General features: G+C 67.4%; 1 protein-coding gene across 1 annotated transcript in view; it reads right to left on the bottom strand.

Moving 5' to 3' along the window:
* Positions 1 to 1,223: 1,223 nt before the first annotated feature.
* The window catches only part of PNCK (pregnancy up-regulated nonubiquitous CaM kinase), a 27,733-nt gene continuing 11,560 nt past the window's right edge, over positions 1,224 to 17,396 (bottom strand). Inside the window, exons 2-12 of the mRNA XM_077840386.1 lie at positions 5,487 to 5,585; positions 5,146 to 5,277; positions 4,608 to 4,682; positions 4,252 to 4,390; positions 3,834 to 3,957; positions 3,576 to 3,651; positions 3,037 to 3,149; positions 2,736 to 2,814; positions 2,565 to 2,652; positions 1,674 to 1,792; positions 1,224 to 1,266 (exon numbers count right to left, since the gene is read on the bottom strand). Coding sequence (XP_077696512.1) covers positions 1,682 to 1,792; positions 2,565 to 2,652; positions 2,736 to 2,814; positions 3,037 to 3,149; positions 3,576 to 3,651; positions 3,834 to 3,957; positions 4,252 to 4,390; positions 4,608 to 4,682; positions 5,146 to 5,277; positions 5,487 to 5,563 — 1,014 coding nt within the window. The 5' untranslated portion in view covers positions 5,564 to 5,585 and the 3' untranslated portion in view covers positions 1,224 to 1,266; positions 1,674 to 1,681. The remainder of the gene's footprint in view (positions 1,267 to 1,673; positions 1,793 to 2,564; positions 2,653 to 2,735; positions 2,815 to 3,036; positions 3,150 to 3,575; positions 3,652 to 3,833; positions 3,958 to 4,251; positions 4,391 to 4,607; positions 4,683 to 5,145; positions 5,278 to 5,486; positions 5,586 to 17,396) is intronic.

Here is a 17,396-nt window from a genome sequence, read left to right as displayed (position 1 = left end):
CTGCGCCCCCCACCTCTGCTGGTGCCCCTCACTCCCAACCCGCAGCCCTCGCAAGCCCAGCCCTGCGCCCCCCACCTCTGCTGGTGCCCCTCACTCCTGACCCGCAGCCCCTGCCAGCCCGGCCCTGGGCCCCCCCACCTCTGCCGGTGCCCCTCACTCCCGACCTGCAGCCCAGCCCTGGGCCCCCCCACCTCTGCTGGTGCCCCTCACTCCCGACCTGCAGCCCCTGCAAGCCCAGCCCTGCCCCCCCCACCTCTGCCGGTGCCCCTCACTCCTGACCTGCAGCCCCCGCAAGCCCAGCCCTGCGCCCCCCACCTCTGCTGGTGCCCCTCCCTCCCGACCCGCAGCCCTCGCAAGCCCAGCCCTGCGCCCCCCACCTCTGCTGGTGCCCCTCACTCCTGACCTGCAGCCCCCGCAAGCCCAGCCCTGCGCCCCCCACCTCTGCTGGTGCCCCTCACTCCCGACCCGCAGCCCCTGCCAGCCCGGCCCTGGGCCCCCCCCACCTCTGCCGGTGCCCCTCACTCCCGACCTGCAGCCCTCGCCAGCCCAGCCCTGCGCCCCCCACCTCTGCTGGTGCCCCTCACTCCTTACCCGCAGCCCCTGCCAGCCCGGCCCTGGGCCCCCCCACCTCTGCCGGTGCCCCTCACTCCCGACCTGCAGCCCAACCCTGGGCCCCCCCACCTCTGCCGGTGCCCCTCACTCCCGACCCGCAGCCCCTGCCAGCCCGGCCCTGGGCCCCCCCCACCTCTGCCGGTGCCCCTCACTCCAGACCCGCAGCCCCTGCCAGCCCGGCCCTGGGCCCCCCCCACCTCTGCCGGTGCCCCTCACTCCAGACCCGCAGCCCCTGCCAGCCCGGCCCTGGGCCCCCCCACCTCTGCCGGTGCCCCTCATTCCTGACTTGCAGCCCAGCCCTGGGCCCCCCCACCTCTGCCGGTGCCCCTCACTCCCGACCTGCAGCCCCCTGCTGCTACTTATGGGGGGAGGGCTGGACCCATGTCTCATTGCAGTCTGTGGGGCCGAGGGTGGGGAGGCTCTTTCTCCTTTTAGCCCCTCCCCATCCATGCCTCAGCTGTCTCTGGGGCAGGCGGGGAGCCTGTGGCCAGGGGCGAGTTGGGAAAGGCGGGCGAGGGGCCTGTGGCCTGGTGGGGGGCGGGGCTGTGGTCCCAGGCTGTCCCCAGCCTCAGAGGGGGCTGCTGGGGGGCTGGGGGGGCTGGGGCTGGGGTTTGGTCCTTCATGCAGTTGGGTGGCTCATGCAGACGCCAGCACCTGCAGGGAGAAAAGGGGGGAGACCATGAGCGCTGGGAGGGGCAAGGCCTGGGGGGACCCCTGTGGGATGGGGGGGCCGGTGGGGGTCACTGCAGGGGGCCAGGCCGGGTCCCACCTCTCTGGTGAGCAGCCCCTGTAAGGGAGGGGGCCAGGCTAAACCGGGGGGGCGTGGCTGGGTGGGTGGGACGGTGTGATGGGGCGTGGCCACGTGTGGGGGTTGTATTGTGGGCGTGGCCAGGGAGCGCTGCTGGGGGCGTGGCTGTTCAGGGGCGTGGCCAGGTGGGTGTGGCTAGGTGCCCGGGTGGGGTCTGTGCTGGGGGCGTGGCCTGGGTGCACACAGGGGCGTGGCTAGAGGGGTGGAGCCAATCCTCACCCCTCTCCACATGCACAGACTCCCCCATCCTCACCTCTGGGGTCACCATTCCCCGCGTGTCCCCGCTGGAGCCCCCTCCTCCGCCCCGTCGGCCTCGGGGCCCTGCCCCATCTTGGTGATGTGGCGCAGGAAGGACGTGGCGTTGATAGCTCGCTGGGGGGGCACAGAGAATATCCTGCGTGAGACCCCCCCCTGGACGGCTAGCCCCCAAGGGAGCCCCGCAGCTCACCCACCCTCTGGGGACAGGACCCAGGTGTCCGGGACGGCTAGCCCCCAGGGGAGCCCCCCAGCTCACCCACCCTCTGGGGATAGGACCCAGGTGTCCGGGACAGCTCGTCCCAAGGGGGACCCACTCTCTGGGGACGGGACCCAGGCATCCGGGACGGCGAGCCCCCCAGCTCACCCACCCTCTGGGACAGGACCCAGGCGTCCAGGACAGCTCGTCCCAAGGGGGACCCAACCTCTGGGGACGGGACCCAGGTGTCTGGGACGTCTAGCCCCTAGGGGAGCCCCCCAGCTCACCCACCCTCTGGGGACGGGACCCAGGCGTCCGGGACGGCGAGCCCCCCAGGTCACCCACCCTCTGGGGACGGGACCCAGGTGTCCGGGACAGCTCGTCCCAAGGGGGACCCACCCTCTGGGGACGGGACCCAGGCATCCGGGACGGCGAGCCCCCAGGGGAGCCCCCCAGCTCACCCACCCTCTGGGGACGGGACCCAGGTGTCCAAAACAGCTCGTCCCAAGGGGGACCCAACCTCTGGGAACGGGACCCAGGCATCTGGGACAGCGAGCCCCCCAGGTCACCCACCCTCTGGGGACGGGACCCAGGTGTCCGGGACAGCTAGTCCCAAGGGGGACCCACCCTCTGGGGACAGGACAGAGGCGTCCGGGGTGGGGGGATGGGACCCAGGCGTCCGGAGCTCACCTTCCACTGAGTCCTGGCAAAGTTTTTCTGGATCTGTTCACTGATGGAGCCATGGATGTCTTTGTCCAGCGCCGTGTCCCCCGAGATCCTGGGGGGGGTCAGAGGTGAAAGGTCAGGGGGCTCTCGCTGGGGACCCCCACCCCCTCCCGTCCCACGGTGGGGGGAGCTCACCATGGGTGCTGCAGGGCCTGTTCACACGTGTAGCGTTTCTCGGGATCCCGCTGCAGCAGCTGCTGGATGAAATCCTTGGCTGGGGGAGGGAAGGGGGGTCCCTGTGAGCTGGGGACTCCCAAAGCCCCCTGCCATCGGGAACCCCCATCATCGGGGGCCCCCCGTGTCCCCTCCCAGGTAGGGACCCCCACTCCCAGATGGGGGATCCCCATCCGTCTCCCTGCTGTCCTAGCCCCCCCGGTTCCCCTGCCTGCCCCCCAGGGGCCCCGCCCAGATTTGGGGGGCACCCCGCGGGTCTCACCTGAGTCCGAGATGTCGTCCCAATAGGGCGAGTCGAACTCGAACGCTCCTTTGAGGATCTGGGCGAAGAGTTCGGAGTCGTTGTCGTCGTAGAAGGGGGGGTAACCGCACAGCCTGGGGGGGCACAGGAGGGTGAGAGGTGGGTCACCCCTCCCCCGGGGGCCAGCACCCCCCACCTTCTTCCCGGATGCCTGGGTCTCCTCCCCATCTCTCCTCCCGTCTCCAGAAACACCGTCCCGGATGCCTGGGTCCTGTTTGCCAACCCAGGTGCCTGGGTCCTGTTCTGCAGGGCCGGGTGTGCTGTGGGAGCCCCTGGTAGCAGCACCCCCGGATGCCTGGGTCCCATTCCTGACCCCGGACTCCTGGGTCCCATTCTATGGGGCGGGGTGTGCTGTGGGAACCCCCGGCAGTGGTGTCCCCCGGACGCCTGGGTCCCGTTCCTGACCCCGGACTCCTGGGTCCCATTCTTTGGGGCGGGGTGTGCTGTGGGAACCCCCGGCAGTGGTGTCCCCCGAGCGCCGCCCCCCGGGTGGGACTTACAGGATGTAGGAGATGACGCCCAGGGCCCACGAATCCACAGCTTTCCCGTAGGGCTTCTGCTCCAGGAGCTCAGGGGCTGGAGGGCGAGAGATGGGAGTCACTGCTCCTGGCCCCCCCACCCCCCAAACTGCCCCTGCCCCCCCGCCTGCTTCCGACCCCCCCGAACTTCCCCTGCCTGCCCCTGGCCCCCCCAACCTTCCCCTGCCCCCCACCTGCCCCTGTCCCCCCCAAACTGTCCCCGGGCTCCGCCTCCCTCACCCACGTAGCCGGGGGTCCCGCAGGCCGTGGCCATCACCCCGTCCGACTCCAGCTTGGAGAGCCCAAAATCCGTGATCATGATCTTGGCGTCCTCGAAGGGGCTGGCGTAGAGCAGGTTCTCGGGCTGGGGGGGCATGGGGGGGGGTTAAACTGGGGGGCATCGGGGCAGAGACCCCCATGGCTGCAGGCCCCCCACCTAACCCCTCCCTGCAGCCCCCCATCCCTGCCCCTCTCAGATCCCCCCACCCCCCTCTGACGCTCTGCCCCCTGCTGTGACTCCGCCTCCACCCGGGACCCCACGGAGACCACGCCCCCTTCCTGTGGCCCCACCCCAGGCCCCTCCGAGACCACGCCCCTCCCCCACAGGCCCCGCCCCTAGGCTCCTCTGAGACCCCGCCCCCCAGGCCCCGCCCCTCACCTTGAGGTCCCGGTGCACTATCCCCAGCCGGTGTAGGCAGCTCAGGGCCCCCAGCAGCTGCCGGACGAGGCGGCTGGCGTCCCGCTCCGTGTAGTGCCCCCTCTCGACGATCCGGTCGAACAGCTCCCCCCCCGTCACCCTGCCGGAGACACCCCCGTGAGCCGGGGAGAGGACCCAGGAGTCCGGGTTCCCAGCCACCTCCCCGCCCTCGTCACTGGACCCCCTCCCCTCCCAGAGCCCGGGAGAGAACCCAGGAGTCCAGGCTCCCAGCCCCGCCTGGCGCTCTAACCCCCCGCCCCAACCACCAGACCCCACTCCCCTCCCAGAGCCAGCAGAACCCAGGCGTCCGGGCTCACAGCTGCATGGCCAGGTACAGGTGCGTGGGGGTTTCGTAGATGTTCTCCAGAGCCACGATGTTCTCGTGCTGGATCCTGCAAGGGGGAGCAGAGACAGGTGGGGGGGGGGCTCGGGCCCCCCGAAAGCGCCCCTGAGCCCCTCAAACCCGCCCCCCCACAGCTCCCTATCCCCTCCCCCATCCACACCCCCCACAACTCCCCATCCGCACCCCACTGCCCCCCACAGCTCCCCATCCCCACACCCCTCCCCTATCCACACCCCCCACAGCTCCCCATCCTCACCCCACTGCCCCCCACAGCTCCCCCATCCACACACCCCTCCCTCATCCACACACCCCCATCCACACACCCCTCCCCCATCCACAGCTCCCCATCTGCACCCCACTGCCCCCCACAGCTCCCCAGCCCCACACCCCTCCCCCCACAGCTCCCCCTGATGCTGGCCGCCCTCAACACCCCCAACGTTCCCTTCTGATCACTGCCCCCCATCCCCCTCCGTCCATGCCCACCCCACACTGACCCTCCGACCCCCCCTTACTTCCTGAGTACGGCGATTTCATTCTCCACAGCCAGCTCCTTGCCCCGCAGCGCCTTCTTGGGGATGCATTTCAGGGCCACCAGCCGCTGGGAGCCCCGCTCCTGGGCCAGGAACACCTCCGAGAAGGCCCCGCTGTGGGACAGACCGACAGGGGGTCAGTCTCCAGGTGGGGCGGCTCCCCCCCAACCCAGCGATGCAGAGAAGGGGAAACCGAGGCATGGAGACGCTGGAGAGCAGGTGTCCCCCCAGAGCCACCAGCCCAGGAGTCCTGGCTCCCAGCCCCCCGCCTCTAACCTGCCCCCTCCCTAGGTTTTGCCCCCCACCCTTGTTGGGTGACTCACGCCCCAAGTTTCTCCTTGATGTCATAGACAGTGCCGATCTCCTCCGTGGTTTTCCTCCAGCTCTCTCCCATCAGCATGGCACGCGGGTCCGGCCGGGCGCTGGGGAGACGGGGGAGGTCAGGCCCCATGGGTTGGGCACAGAACCCTGCTCTGACCCAGCAGCCCCACTCCCCTCCCAGGGCGGGGAGAGAACCCAGGAGTCCTGGCTCCCAGCCCTCCCCCTCCACACTCTAACCACCAGCCCCCACTCCCCTCCCAGGGCTGGGAGAGAACCCAGGAGTCCTGACTCCCAGCCCCCCCCCACTCTAACCACCAGCCCCCACTCCCCTCCCAGGGCGGGGAGAGAACCCAGGAGTCCTGGCTCCCAGCCCTCCCCCTCCACACTCTAACCGCCAGCCTCCACTCCCCTCCCAGGGCTGGGAGAGAACCCAGGAGTCCTGACTCCCAGCCCCCCCCCCACTCTAACCACCAGCCCCCACTCCCCTCCCAGGGCGGGGAGAGAACCCAGGAGTCCTGTCTCCCAGCCCTCCCCCTCCACACTCTAACCACCAGCCCCCACTGCCCTCCCAGGGCGGGGAGAGAACCCAGGAGTCCTGACTCCCAGCCCCCCCCACTCTAACTACCAGCCCCCACTGCCCTCCCAGGGCGGGGAGAGAACCCAGGAGTCCTGTTCAGAACCGATAGGGGTTGAAGACCAGATGCCCTGAGCAGGGCTTTGGTGAGGGACCCCCATTCTGGGGGGGGGCAGGAAGTGGGGGCACCTTCCCATGGGGCTGTGCTAGACCCTCCCCTGAAAGACTGGGGTCACTGTGCCAAGCTTCCCCCCACACCACACACCAGGGAACTTCCATGGTTAATTGGTACATGGGAGGCAAAAAAGACGACACCAGTGGGCGTCCCACAGGTCTGGGGGCGACAGGATCTGGGCAGGGGGTAAGGGCTGGGAAAGGGTCAGGATTTGTGTGTTCAGTTAGTGTGTGGAAGGGAGGGAGAGGACACAAGGGGACGGTTGGGTCATATGAGTGGATGGATGGGGCGTGTGGGGATGGAGGGATGGGGCGTGTGGGGGTGGATGGATGGAGGGATGGGGCATGTGGGGATGGAGGGATGGGGCGTGTGGGGATGGATGGATGGAGGGATGGGGCATGTGGGGATGGAGGGATGGGGCGTGCGGGGATGGAGAGATGGGGCGCGTGGGGAAGGATGTGCCCAGACGAGGGAGGAGTCTAGTCTGGGAAAGAAGCTTCCTGGACCTTGTTACCCGTGATCGGTTCCGAGACGTGCTCGGCTTCGACTTGCGGGTTCTGTGGGGATGGAGGGATGGGGCATGTGGGGATGGTGGGATGGGGCATGTGGGGATGGATGGATGGAGGGATGGGGCATGTGGGGATGGAGGGATGGGGCGTGTGGGGATGGAGGGATGGGGTGTGTGGGGATGGACGGATGGAGGGATGGGGCATGCGGGGATGGAGGGATGGGGCGTGCGGGATGGAGGGATGGGATGTGTGGGGATGGACGGATGGAGGGATGGGGCGTGCGGGGATGGAGGGATGGGGCGTGTGGGGATGGAGGGATGGGGCGTGTGGGGATGGAGGGATGGGGCGTGCGGGGATGGCGGGATGGGGCATGCGGGGATGGAGGGATGGGGCACGTGGGGATGGAGGGATGGGGCGTGCAGGGATGGAGGGATGGAGAGATGGGGTGTGTGGGGATGGACGGATGGAGGGATGGGGCATGTGGGGATAGAGGGATGGGGCGTGCGGGGATGGAGAGATGGGGCATGTGGGGATGGAGGGATGGGATGTGTGGGGATGGACGGATGGAGGGATGGGGCGTGCAGGGATGGAGGGATGGGGCGCGTGGGGAAGGACAGGCCCAGACGAGGGAGGAGTCTAGTCTGGGAAAGAAGCTTCCTGGACCTTGTTCCCCTTGTTTGGTTCCGAGACGTGCTCGGCTTCGACTTGCGGGTTCTGTGGGGATGGAGGGATGGGGCGTGTGGGGATGGTGGGATGGGGCATGTGGGGATGGTGGGACGGGGCATGTGGGGATGGATGGATGGAGGGATGGGGCATGTGGGGATGGAGGGATGGGGCGTGTGGGGATGGAGGGATGGGGTGTGTGGGGATGGAGGGATGGGGCGTGCGGGGATGGAGGGATGGGGCGTGCGGGGATGGAGGGATGGGGCATGTGGGGATGGAGGGATGGGATGTGTGGGGATGGACGGATGGAGGGATGGGGTATGTGGGGATGGAGGGATGGGGTGTGCGGGGATGGAGGGATGGGATGTGTGGGGATGGATGGATGGGGCATATGGGGATGGAGGGATGGGGGGATGGGGCGTGCGGGGATGGAGGGATGGGGCATGCAGGGATGGAGAGATGGGGCGCGTGGGGAAGGACGGGCCCAGACGAGGGAGGAGTCTAGTCTGGGAAAGAAGCTTCCTGGACCTCGTTCCCCATGTTCGGTTCCGAGACGTGCTCGGCTTCGACTTGTGGGTTCTGTGGGGATGGAGGGATGGGGCATGTGGGGATGGTGGGATGGGGCATGTGGGGATGGATGGATGGAGGGATGGGGCATGTGGGGATGGAGGGATGGAGGGATGGGGTGTGTGGGGAGGGACGGATGGAGGGATGGGGCGTGCGGGGATGGAGGGAGTGGGATGTGTGGGGATGGACGGATGGAGGGAAGGGGCATGTGGGGATGGAGGGATGGGGCTTGCGGGGATGGCGGGTTGGGGCATGCAGGGATGGAGGGATGGGGCACGTGGGGATGGAGGGATGGGGCGTGCAGGGATGGAGGGATGGGGCACGTGGGGAAGGATGGGCCCAGACGAGGGAGGAGTCTAGTCTGGGAAAGAAGCTTCCTGGACCTTGTTCCCCGTATTCGGTTCCGAGACGTGCTCGGCTTCGACTTGCGGGTTCTGTGGGGATGGAGGGATGGGATGTGTGGGGATGGAGGGATGGGATGTGTGGGGATGGACGGATGGAGGGATGTGATGTGTGGGGATGGACGGATGGAGGGATGTGATGTGTGGGGATGGACGGATGGAGGGATGGGGTGCGTGGGGAAGGACGGGCCCAGACGAGGGAGGAGTCTAGTCTGGGAAAGAAGCTTCCTGGACCTTGTTCCCCGTGTTCGGTTCCGAGACGTGCTCGGCTTCGACTTGCGGGTTCTGTGGGGATGGAGGGATGGGATGTGTGGGGATGGACGGATGGAGGGATGGGGCGTGCGGGGATGGAGGGATGGGGCGTGCAGGGATGGAGAGATGGGGCGCGTGGGGAAGGACAGGCCCAGACGAGGGAGGAGTCTAGTCTGGGAAAGAAGCTTCCTGGACCTTGTTCCCCGTGTTCGGTTCCGAGACGTGCTTGGCTTCAACTTGCGGGTTCTGTGGGGATGGAGGGATGGGGCATGTGGGGATGGAGGGATGGGATGTGTGGGGATGGACGGATGGAGGGATGGGATGTGTGGGGATGGACGGATGGAGGGATGGGGCGCGTGGGGAAGGACGGGCCCAGACGAGGGAGGAGTCTAGTCTGGGAAAGAAGCTTCCTGGACCTCGTTCCCCGTGTTCGGTTCCGAGACGTGCTCGGCTTCGACTTGTGGGTTCTGTGGGGATGGAGGGATGGGGCATGTGGGGATGGGATGTGTGGGGATGGACGGATGGGGCATGTGGGGATGGAGGGATGGGGCATGCGGGGATGGTGGGATGGGGCATGCAGGGATGGACGGATGGAGGGATGGGGCGTGCGGGGATGGCGGGATGGGGCGTGCAGGGATGGAGGGATGGGGCGTGCAGGGATCGAGGGATGGGGTGCGTGGGGATGGAGGGATGGGGTGCGTGGGGATGGAGGGATGGGGCGCGTGGGGATGGAGGGATGGGGCGTGTGGGGAAGGACGGGCCCAGACGAGGGAGGAGTCTAGTCTGGGAAAGAAGCTGCCTGGACCTTGTTCCCCGTGTTCGGTTCCGAGATGTGATCGGCTTCGACTTGCGGGTTCTGTGGGGATGGAGGGATGGGGCATGTGGGGATGGAGGGATGGGATGTGTGGGGATGGACGGATGGAGGGATGGGGTGCGTGGGGAAGGACGGGCCCAGACGAGGGAGGAGTCTAGTCTGGGAAAGAAGCTTCCTGGACCTTGTTCCCCGTGTTCGGTTCCGAGACGTGCTCGGCTTCGACTTGCGGGTTCTGTGGGGATGGAGGGATGGGATGTGTGGGGATGGATGGATGGAGGGATGGGGCGTGCGGGGATGGAGGGATGGGGCGTGCAGGGATGGAGAGATGGGGCGTGTGGGGAAGGACAGGCCCAGACGAGGGAGGAGTCTAGTCTGGGAAAGAAGCTTCCTGGACCTTGTTCCCCGTGTTCGGTTCCGAGACATGCTCGGCTTCGACTTGCGGGTTCTGTGGGGATGGAGGGATGGGGCATGTGGGGATGGAGGGATGGGATGTGTGGGGATGGACGGATGGAGGGATGGGATGTGTGGGGATGGACGGATGGAGGGATGGGGTGCGTGGGGAAGGACGGGCCCAGACGAGGGAGGAGTCTAGTCTGGGAAAGAAGCTTCCTGGACCTTGTTCCCCGTGTTCGGTTCCGACACGTGCTCGGCTTCGACTTGCGGGTTCTGTGGGGATGGAGGGATGGGATGTGTGGGGATGGACGGATGGAGGGATGGGGCGTGCGGGGATGGAGGGATGGGGCGTGCAGGGATGGAGAGATCGGGCGCGTGGGGAAGGACAGGCCCAGACGAGGGAGGAGTCTAGTCTGGGAAAGAAGCTTCCTGGACCTTGTTCCCCGTGTTCGGTTCCGAGACGTGCTCGGCTTCGACTTGCAGGTTCTGTGGGGATGGAGGGATGGGGCATGTGGGGATGGAGGGATGGGATGTGTGGGGATGGACGGATGGAGGGATGGGATGTGTGGGGATGGACGGATGGAGGGATGGGGCGCGTGGGGATGGACGGATGGAGGGATGGGGCGCGTGGGGAAGGACGGGCCCAGACGAGGGAGGAGTCTAGTCTGGGAAAGAAGCTTCCTGGACCTTGTTCCCCGTGTTTGGTTCCGAGACGTGCTCGGCTTCGACTTGCGGGTTCTGTGGGGATGGAGGGATGGGGCGTGTGGGGATGGTGGGATGGGGCATGTGGGGATGGTGGGATGGGGCATGTGGGGATGGATGGATGGAGGGATGGGGCGTGTGGGGATGGAGGGATGGGGCGTGTGGGGATGGAGGGATGGGGTGTGTGGGGATGGACGGATGGGGCATGCGGGGATGGAGGGATGGGGCGTGCGGGGATGGAGGGATGGGGCATGTGGGGATGGAGGGATGGGGGGATGGGGCGTGCGGGGATGGCGGGATGGGGCATGCAGGGATGGAGGGATGGAGGGATGGGGCACGTGGGGATGGAGGGATGGGGCATGCAGGGATGGAGAGATGGGGCGCGTGGGGAAGGACGGGCCCAGACGAGGGAGGAGTCTAGTCTGGGAAAGAAGCTTCCTGGACCTTGTTCCCCGTGTTCGGTTCCGAGACGTGCTTGGCTTCGACTTGCGGGTTCTGTGGGGATGGAGGGATGGGGCATGTGGGGATGGAGGGATGGGATGTGTGGGGATGGACGGATGGAGGGATGGGATGTGTGGGGATGGATGGATGGAGGGATGGGGCGCGTGGGGAAGGACGGGCCCAGACGAGGGAGGAGTCTAGTCTGGGAAAGAAGCTTCCTGGACCTTGTTCCCCGTGTTCGGTTCCGAGACGTGCTCGGCTTCGACTTGCGGGTTCTGTGGGGATGGAGGGATGGGGCATGTGGGGATGGAGGGATGGGATGTGTGGGGATGGACGGATGGAGGGATGTGATGTGTGGGGATGGACGGATGGAGGGATGGGGTGCGTGGGGAAGGACGGGCCCAGACGAGGGAGGAGTCTAGTCTGGGAAAGAAGCTTCCTGGACCTTTTTCCCCGTGTTCGGTTCCGAGACGTGCTCGGCTTCGACTTGCGGGTTCTGTGGGGATGGAGGGATGGGATGTGTGGGGATGGACGGATGGAGGGATGGGGCGTGCGGGGATGGAGGGATGGGGCGTGCAGGGATGGAGAGATGGGGCGTGCAGGGATGGAGAGATGGGGCGCGTGGGGAAGGACAGGCCCAGACGAGGGAGGAGTCTAGTCTGGGAAAGAAGCTTCCTGGACCTTGTTCCCCGTGTTCGGTTCCGAGACGTGCTCGGCTTCGACTTGTGGGTTCTGTGGGGATGGAGGGATGGGGCATGTGGGGATGGTGGGATGGGGCATGTGGGGATGGAGGGATGGAGGGATGGGGTGTGTGGGGATGGAGGGATGGGGTGTGTGGGGATGGACGGATGGAGGGATTGGGCATGCGGGGATGGAGGGATGGGGCGTGCGGGGATGGAGGGATGGGATGTGTGGGGATGGATGGATGGAGGGATGGGGCATGTGGGGATGGAGGGATGGGATGTGTGGGGATGGACGGATGGAGGGAAGGGGCATGTGGGGATGGAGGGATGGGGCTTGCGGGGATGGCGGGTTGGGGCATGCAGGGATGGAGGGATGGGGCACGTGGGGATGGAGGGATGGGGCGTGCAGGGATGGAGGGATGGGGCACGTGGGGAGGGACGGGCCCAGACGAGGGAGGAGTCTAGTCTGGGAAAGAAGCTTCCTGGACCTTGTTCCCCGTATTCGGTTCCGAGACGTGCTCGGCTTCGACTTGCGGGTTCTGTGGGGATGGAGGGATGGGATGTGTGGGGATGGACGGATGGAGGGATGGGGCGTGCGGGGATGGCGGGATGGGGCATGCAGGGATGGAGGGATGGGGCGCGTGGGGATAGAGGGATGGGGCGTGCAGGGATGGAGAGATGGGGCGCGTGGGGAAGGACGGGCCCAGACGAGGGAGGAGTCTAGTCTGGGAAAGAAGCTTCCTGGACCTTGTTCCCCGTGTTCGGTTCCGAGACGTACTCGGCTTCGACTTGCGGGTTCTGTGGGGATGGAGGGATGGGGCATGTGGGGATGGAGGGATGGGATGTGTGGGGATGGAGGGATGGGGCATGTGGGGATGGAGGGATGGGGCGTGCGGGGATGGCGGGATGGGGCATGCAGGGATGGACGGATGGAGGGATGGGGCGTGCAGGGATGGAGGGATGGGGTGCGTGGGGATGGAGGGATGGGGCGTGGAGGGATGGAGAGATGGGGCGTGTGGGGAAGGACGGGCCCAGACGAGGGAGGTGTCTAGTCTGGGAAAGAAGCTTCCTGGACCTTGTTCCCCGTGTTCGGTTCCGAGACGTGCTCGGCTTCGACTTGTGGGTTCTGTGGGGATGGAGGGATGGGGCATGTGGGGATGGGATGTGTGGGGATGGACGGATGGGGCATGTGGGGATGGAGGGATGGGGCATGCGGGGATGGTGGGATGGGGCATGCAGGGATGGACGGATGGAGGGATGGGGCGTGCGGGGATGGCGGGATGGGGCGTGCAGGGATGGAGGGATGGGCGTGCAGGGATGGAGGGATGGGGTGCGTGGGGATGGAGGGATGGGTCGCGTGGGGAAGGACGGGCCCAGACGAGGGAGGAGTCTAGTCTGGGAAAGAAGCTGCCTGGACCTTGTTCCCCGTGTTCGGTTCCGAGACGTGATCGGCTTCGACTTGCGGGTTCTGTGGGGATGGAGGAATGGGGCATGTGGGGATGGAGGGATGGGATGTGTGGGGATGGACGGATGGAGGGATGCAGTGTGTGGGGAAGGACGGGCCCAGACGAGGGAGGAGTCTAGTCTGGGAAAGAAGCTTCCTGGACCTTGTTCCCCGTGTTCGGTTCCGAGACGTGCTCGGCTTCGACTTGCGGGTTCTGTGGGGATGGAGGGATGGGATGTGTGGGATGGACGGATGGAGGGATGGGGCGTGCGGGGATGGAGGGATGGGGGCGTGCAGGGATGGAGAGATGGGGCGCGTGGGGAAGGACAGGCCCAGACGAGGGAGGAGTCTAGTCTGGGAAAGAAGCTTCCTGGACTTTGTTCCCCGTGTTCGGTTCCGAGAAGTGCTCGGCTTCGACTTGCGGGTTCTGTGGGGATGGAGGGATGGGGCATGTGGGGATGGAGGGATGGGATGTGTGGGGATGGACGGATGGAGGGGATGGGATGTGTGGGGAAGGACGGGCCCAGACGAGGGAGGAGTCTAGTCTGGGAAAGAAGCTTCCTGGACCTTGTTCCCCGTGTTCGGTTCCGAGACGTGCTCGGCTTCGACTTGCGGGTTCTGTGGGGATGGAGGGATGGGATGTGTGGGGATGGACGGATGGAGGGATGGGGCGTGCGGGGATGGCGGGATGGGGCATGCAGGGATGGAGAGATGGGGCGCGTGGGGAAGGACGGGCCCAGACGAGGGAGGAGTCTAGTCTGGGAAAGAAGCTTCCTGGACCTTGTTCCCCGTGTTCGGTTCTGAGACGTGCTCGGCTTCGACTTGCGGGTTCTGTGGGGATGGAGGGATGGGGCATATGGGGATGGAGGGATGGGATGTGTGGGGATGGACGGATGGAGGGATGGGATGTGTGGGGATGGACGGATGGAGAGATGGGGTGCGTGGGGAAGGACGGGCCCAGACGAGGGAGGAGTCTAGTCTGGGAAAGAAGCTTCCTGGACCTTGTTCCCCGTGTTTGGTTCCGAGACGTGCTCGGCTTCGACTTGCGGGTTCTGTGGGGATGGAGGGATGGGGCATGTGGGGATGGAGGGATGGGATGTGTGGGGATGGAGGGATGGGGCATGTGGGGATGGAGGGATGGGGCGTGCGGGGATGGCGGGATGGGGCGTGCAGGGATGGAGGGATGGAGGGATGGGGCGCGTGGGGATGGAGGGATGGGGCGCGTGGGGATGGAGGGATGGGGCGTGGAGGGATGGAGGGATGGGGCGCGTGGGGATGGAGGGATGGGGCGCGTGGGGATGGAGGGATGGGGCGCGTGGGGATGGAGGGATGGGGCGTGGAGGGATGGAGGGATGGGGCGCGTGGGGTTGGAGTGATGGGGCGTGCAGGGATGGAGGGATGGGGCGCGTGGGAAGGATGTGCCCAGACGAGGGAGGAGTCTAGTCTGGGAAAGAAGCTTCCTGGACCTTGTTCCCCGTGTTCGGTTCCGAGACGTGCTCGGCTTCGACTTGCGGGTTCTGTGGGGATGGAGGGATGGGATGTGTGGGGATGGACGGATGGAGGGATGGGGCGTGCGGGGATGGAGGGATGGGGCGTGCAGGGATGGAGAGATGGGGCGCGTGGGGAAGGACGGGCCCAGACGAGGGAGGAGTCTAGACTGGGAAAGAAGCTTCCTGGACCTTGTTCCCCGTGTTCGGTTCCGAGACGTGCTCGGCTTCGACTTGCGGGTTCTGTGGGGATGGAGGGATGGGATGTGTGGGGATGGACGGATGGAGAGATGGGGTGCGTGGGGAAGGACGGGCCCAGACGAGGGAGGAGTCTAGTCTGGGAAAGAAGCTTCCTGGACCTTGTTCCCCGTGTTCGGTTCCGAGACGTGCTCGGCTTCGACTTGCGGGTTCTGTGGGGATGGAGGGACGGGGCATGTGGGGATGGAGGGATGGGATGTGTGGGGATGGACGGATGGAGGGATGGGATGTGTGGGGATGGACGGATGGAGGGATGGGGCGCGTGGGGAAGGATGTGCCCAGACGAGGGAGGAGTCTAGTCTGGGAAAGAAGCTTCCTGGACCTTGTTCCCCGTGTTCGGTTCTGAGACGTGCTCGGCTTCGACTTGCGGGTTCTGTGGGGATGGAGGGACGGGGCATGTGGGGATGGAGGGATGGGATGTGTGGGGATGGACGGATGGAGGGATGGGGCGCGTGGGGAAGGATGTGCCCAGACGAGGGAGGAGTCTAGTCTGGGAAAGAAGCTTCCTGGACCTTGTTCCCCGTGTTCGGTTCCGAGACGTGCTCGGCTTCGACTTGCGGGTTCTGTGGGGCTTGTGGGCGACTCACTTTGTTCTGTTATGACTTGGGGCCGCGCAAACCCGACCTGTTATTCAGACTAAAATCACTTTTTGCTCATGAAGGAGCCCAGAGTAAGTGATTAATGCCGGGGGGGCGGCAAACAGCGGTGCCTGTTTCTCTGTCCCCGTTCGAGGGGGCGGACGGCTCAGGGCTTTACCCTGCGGAAGCTTCGGATCAATTTGGGGTTTGGACCCCACTGGGAACTGGGTGTCTGGGTGCGGGAGACAGGGGCAATTCTTAAGCTCTTCTCAGTTACGTCTGCAGCTCTGGGGCCCGTGGGTCAGACCCTGGGTCTGTGTTTGCAGCCGGCTGGCGGGTCCGGCTCGCCAGGGCAGGGGGCTGGAGGCCCAGGCTGGCGGGATGGATGGGGCGTGTGGGGGGGATGGATGGGGCGTGTGGGGCGATGGATGGGGCATGTGTGTGGGGGATGGAGGGATGGATGGGGTGTGGGGGAGGGATGGAGGGAAACGTGGGGTGTCTTGCAGGGGACCCCGGGTTGCATCCCGTCCACAGCGGAGCATCGATCCCGCTCGGCCGCCGCCCGGCTCCAGCCCTCCCGCCTCCCCCGCCCCTGGCCAGGGCGGGCGGGGGGGCAACGAGCTGGTAACAACGACAAGACGGAGTGTGTGTGAGGGGGAGTGTGTGGGTGTGGGTGTGGGAGGGGAGCGTGTGGGTGTGGGAGGGGAGTGTGCAGGGGGAGGAGGGGGGGAGTGTGTGGGTGTGGGAGGGGAGTGTGCAGGGGGAGGAGGAGGGGGGCAGTGTGTGGGTGTGGGAGGGGAGTGTGCAGGGGGAGGAGGAGGGGGGGTGCGGGGCAGTGGGGGGCGGCGGGGGGCGGTGGGGGTGGCGGCGGGGGGCGGCGGCGGGAGGCGGGGCGGCGGGGGGCGGCGGCAGCGGGCGGCGGCGGGCGGTGCGGGGCGGCGGGGGGCGGCGGGGGGGCGGCGGGGGGCAGCGGATCCGCGGCGGGGCAGGGCCCAAAGAGACCCGAGGGGGTGAAGCGGGAGCAGGGCAGGGTCCTGCGCCGAGGCCGGGGGGCTCCCCGGCGCCGCGACAGGCCGGGGGCCGAGTGGCCCCGGGGCTCACGGGGGCCGAGGGGCCGGGCGGGAGTCGGCAGCGGGCCCCGGCTGCATTGTGGGCTGCGGTAGCCGGGGCCTCGCCAGGGCCGAGGGGCGGGACCGTTCCCCGCTCTGCGGCCGGGGGGCCACATCTGGAGCCCTGCGCCCCGGTCTGGGCCCCCCAGGAGAGAGGCCAGCGGAGGGAAGGGAAACAGCTGGGGCTGGGGCAGGGGCCTGCCGGGGGGGGCCGAGGGGGCAGGGGCGATTTCTGGGGGGGGACTTGAGAGCAGCCGGTGCAGGGGGGTCCCCAAGGGGAAGGCGCTCGGCGGGTCTCGGGGGGCAGAGCACAGAGCAAGGAGCCCTGGTCTCAAGTGGCAGTGGGGGGTCTAGGACGGATGTCAGGAAACATGGTTTCCCTGGAAGGGGGGGAGCCGGGGACGGGGTTCCCTGGGAGGAGGGGAGCCGGGGGGGGGGGAAGTTGGGGAGGGGGTTCCCCGGGAGGAGGGGAGCCGGGGGGGGGGAAGTTGGGGAGGGGGTTCCCCAGGAGGAGGGGAGCGGGGGGGGGGGGAAGTTGGGAAGGGGGTTCCCCGGGAGGGGGGAGCCGGGGGGGGGAAGTTGGGGAGGGGGTTCCCCGGGAGGAGGGGAGACGGGGGGGGGAAGTTGGGGAGGGGGTTCCCCGGAAGGGGGGGAGCCGGGGGGGGGGAAGTTGGGGAGGGGGTTCCCCGGGAGGAGGGGAGCCGGGGGGGGGAAGTTGGGAAGGGGGTTCCCCGGGAGGGGGGGAGCCGGGGGGGGAAGTTGGGGAGGGGGTTCCCCGGGAGGGGGGAGCTGGGGGGGGAAGTTGGGGAGGGGGTTCCCCGGGAGCGGGGGAGCTGCGGGGGTCCCCTGGGAGGGGGGAGGA

This window comes from Eretmochelys imbricata, chromosome 23 (genome assembly GCF_965152235.1).
Source record: "Eretmochelys imbricata isolate rEreImb1 chromosome 23, rEreImb1.hap1, whole genome shotgun sequence".
Classification (NCBI taxonomy): Eukaryota; Metazoa; Chordata; order Testudines; family Cheloniidae; genus Eretmochelys; species Eretmochelys imbricata.
The sequence above is the reverse complement of the archived record's forward strand: the minus strand, read 5'-3'. Positions and strand labels throughout refer to the sequence as shown.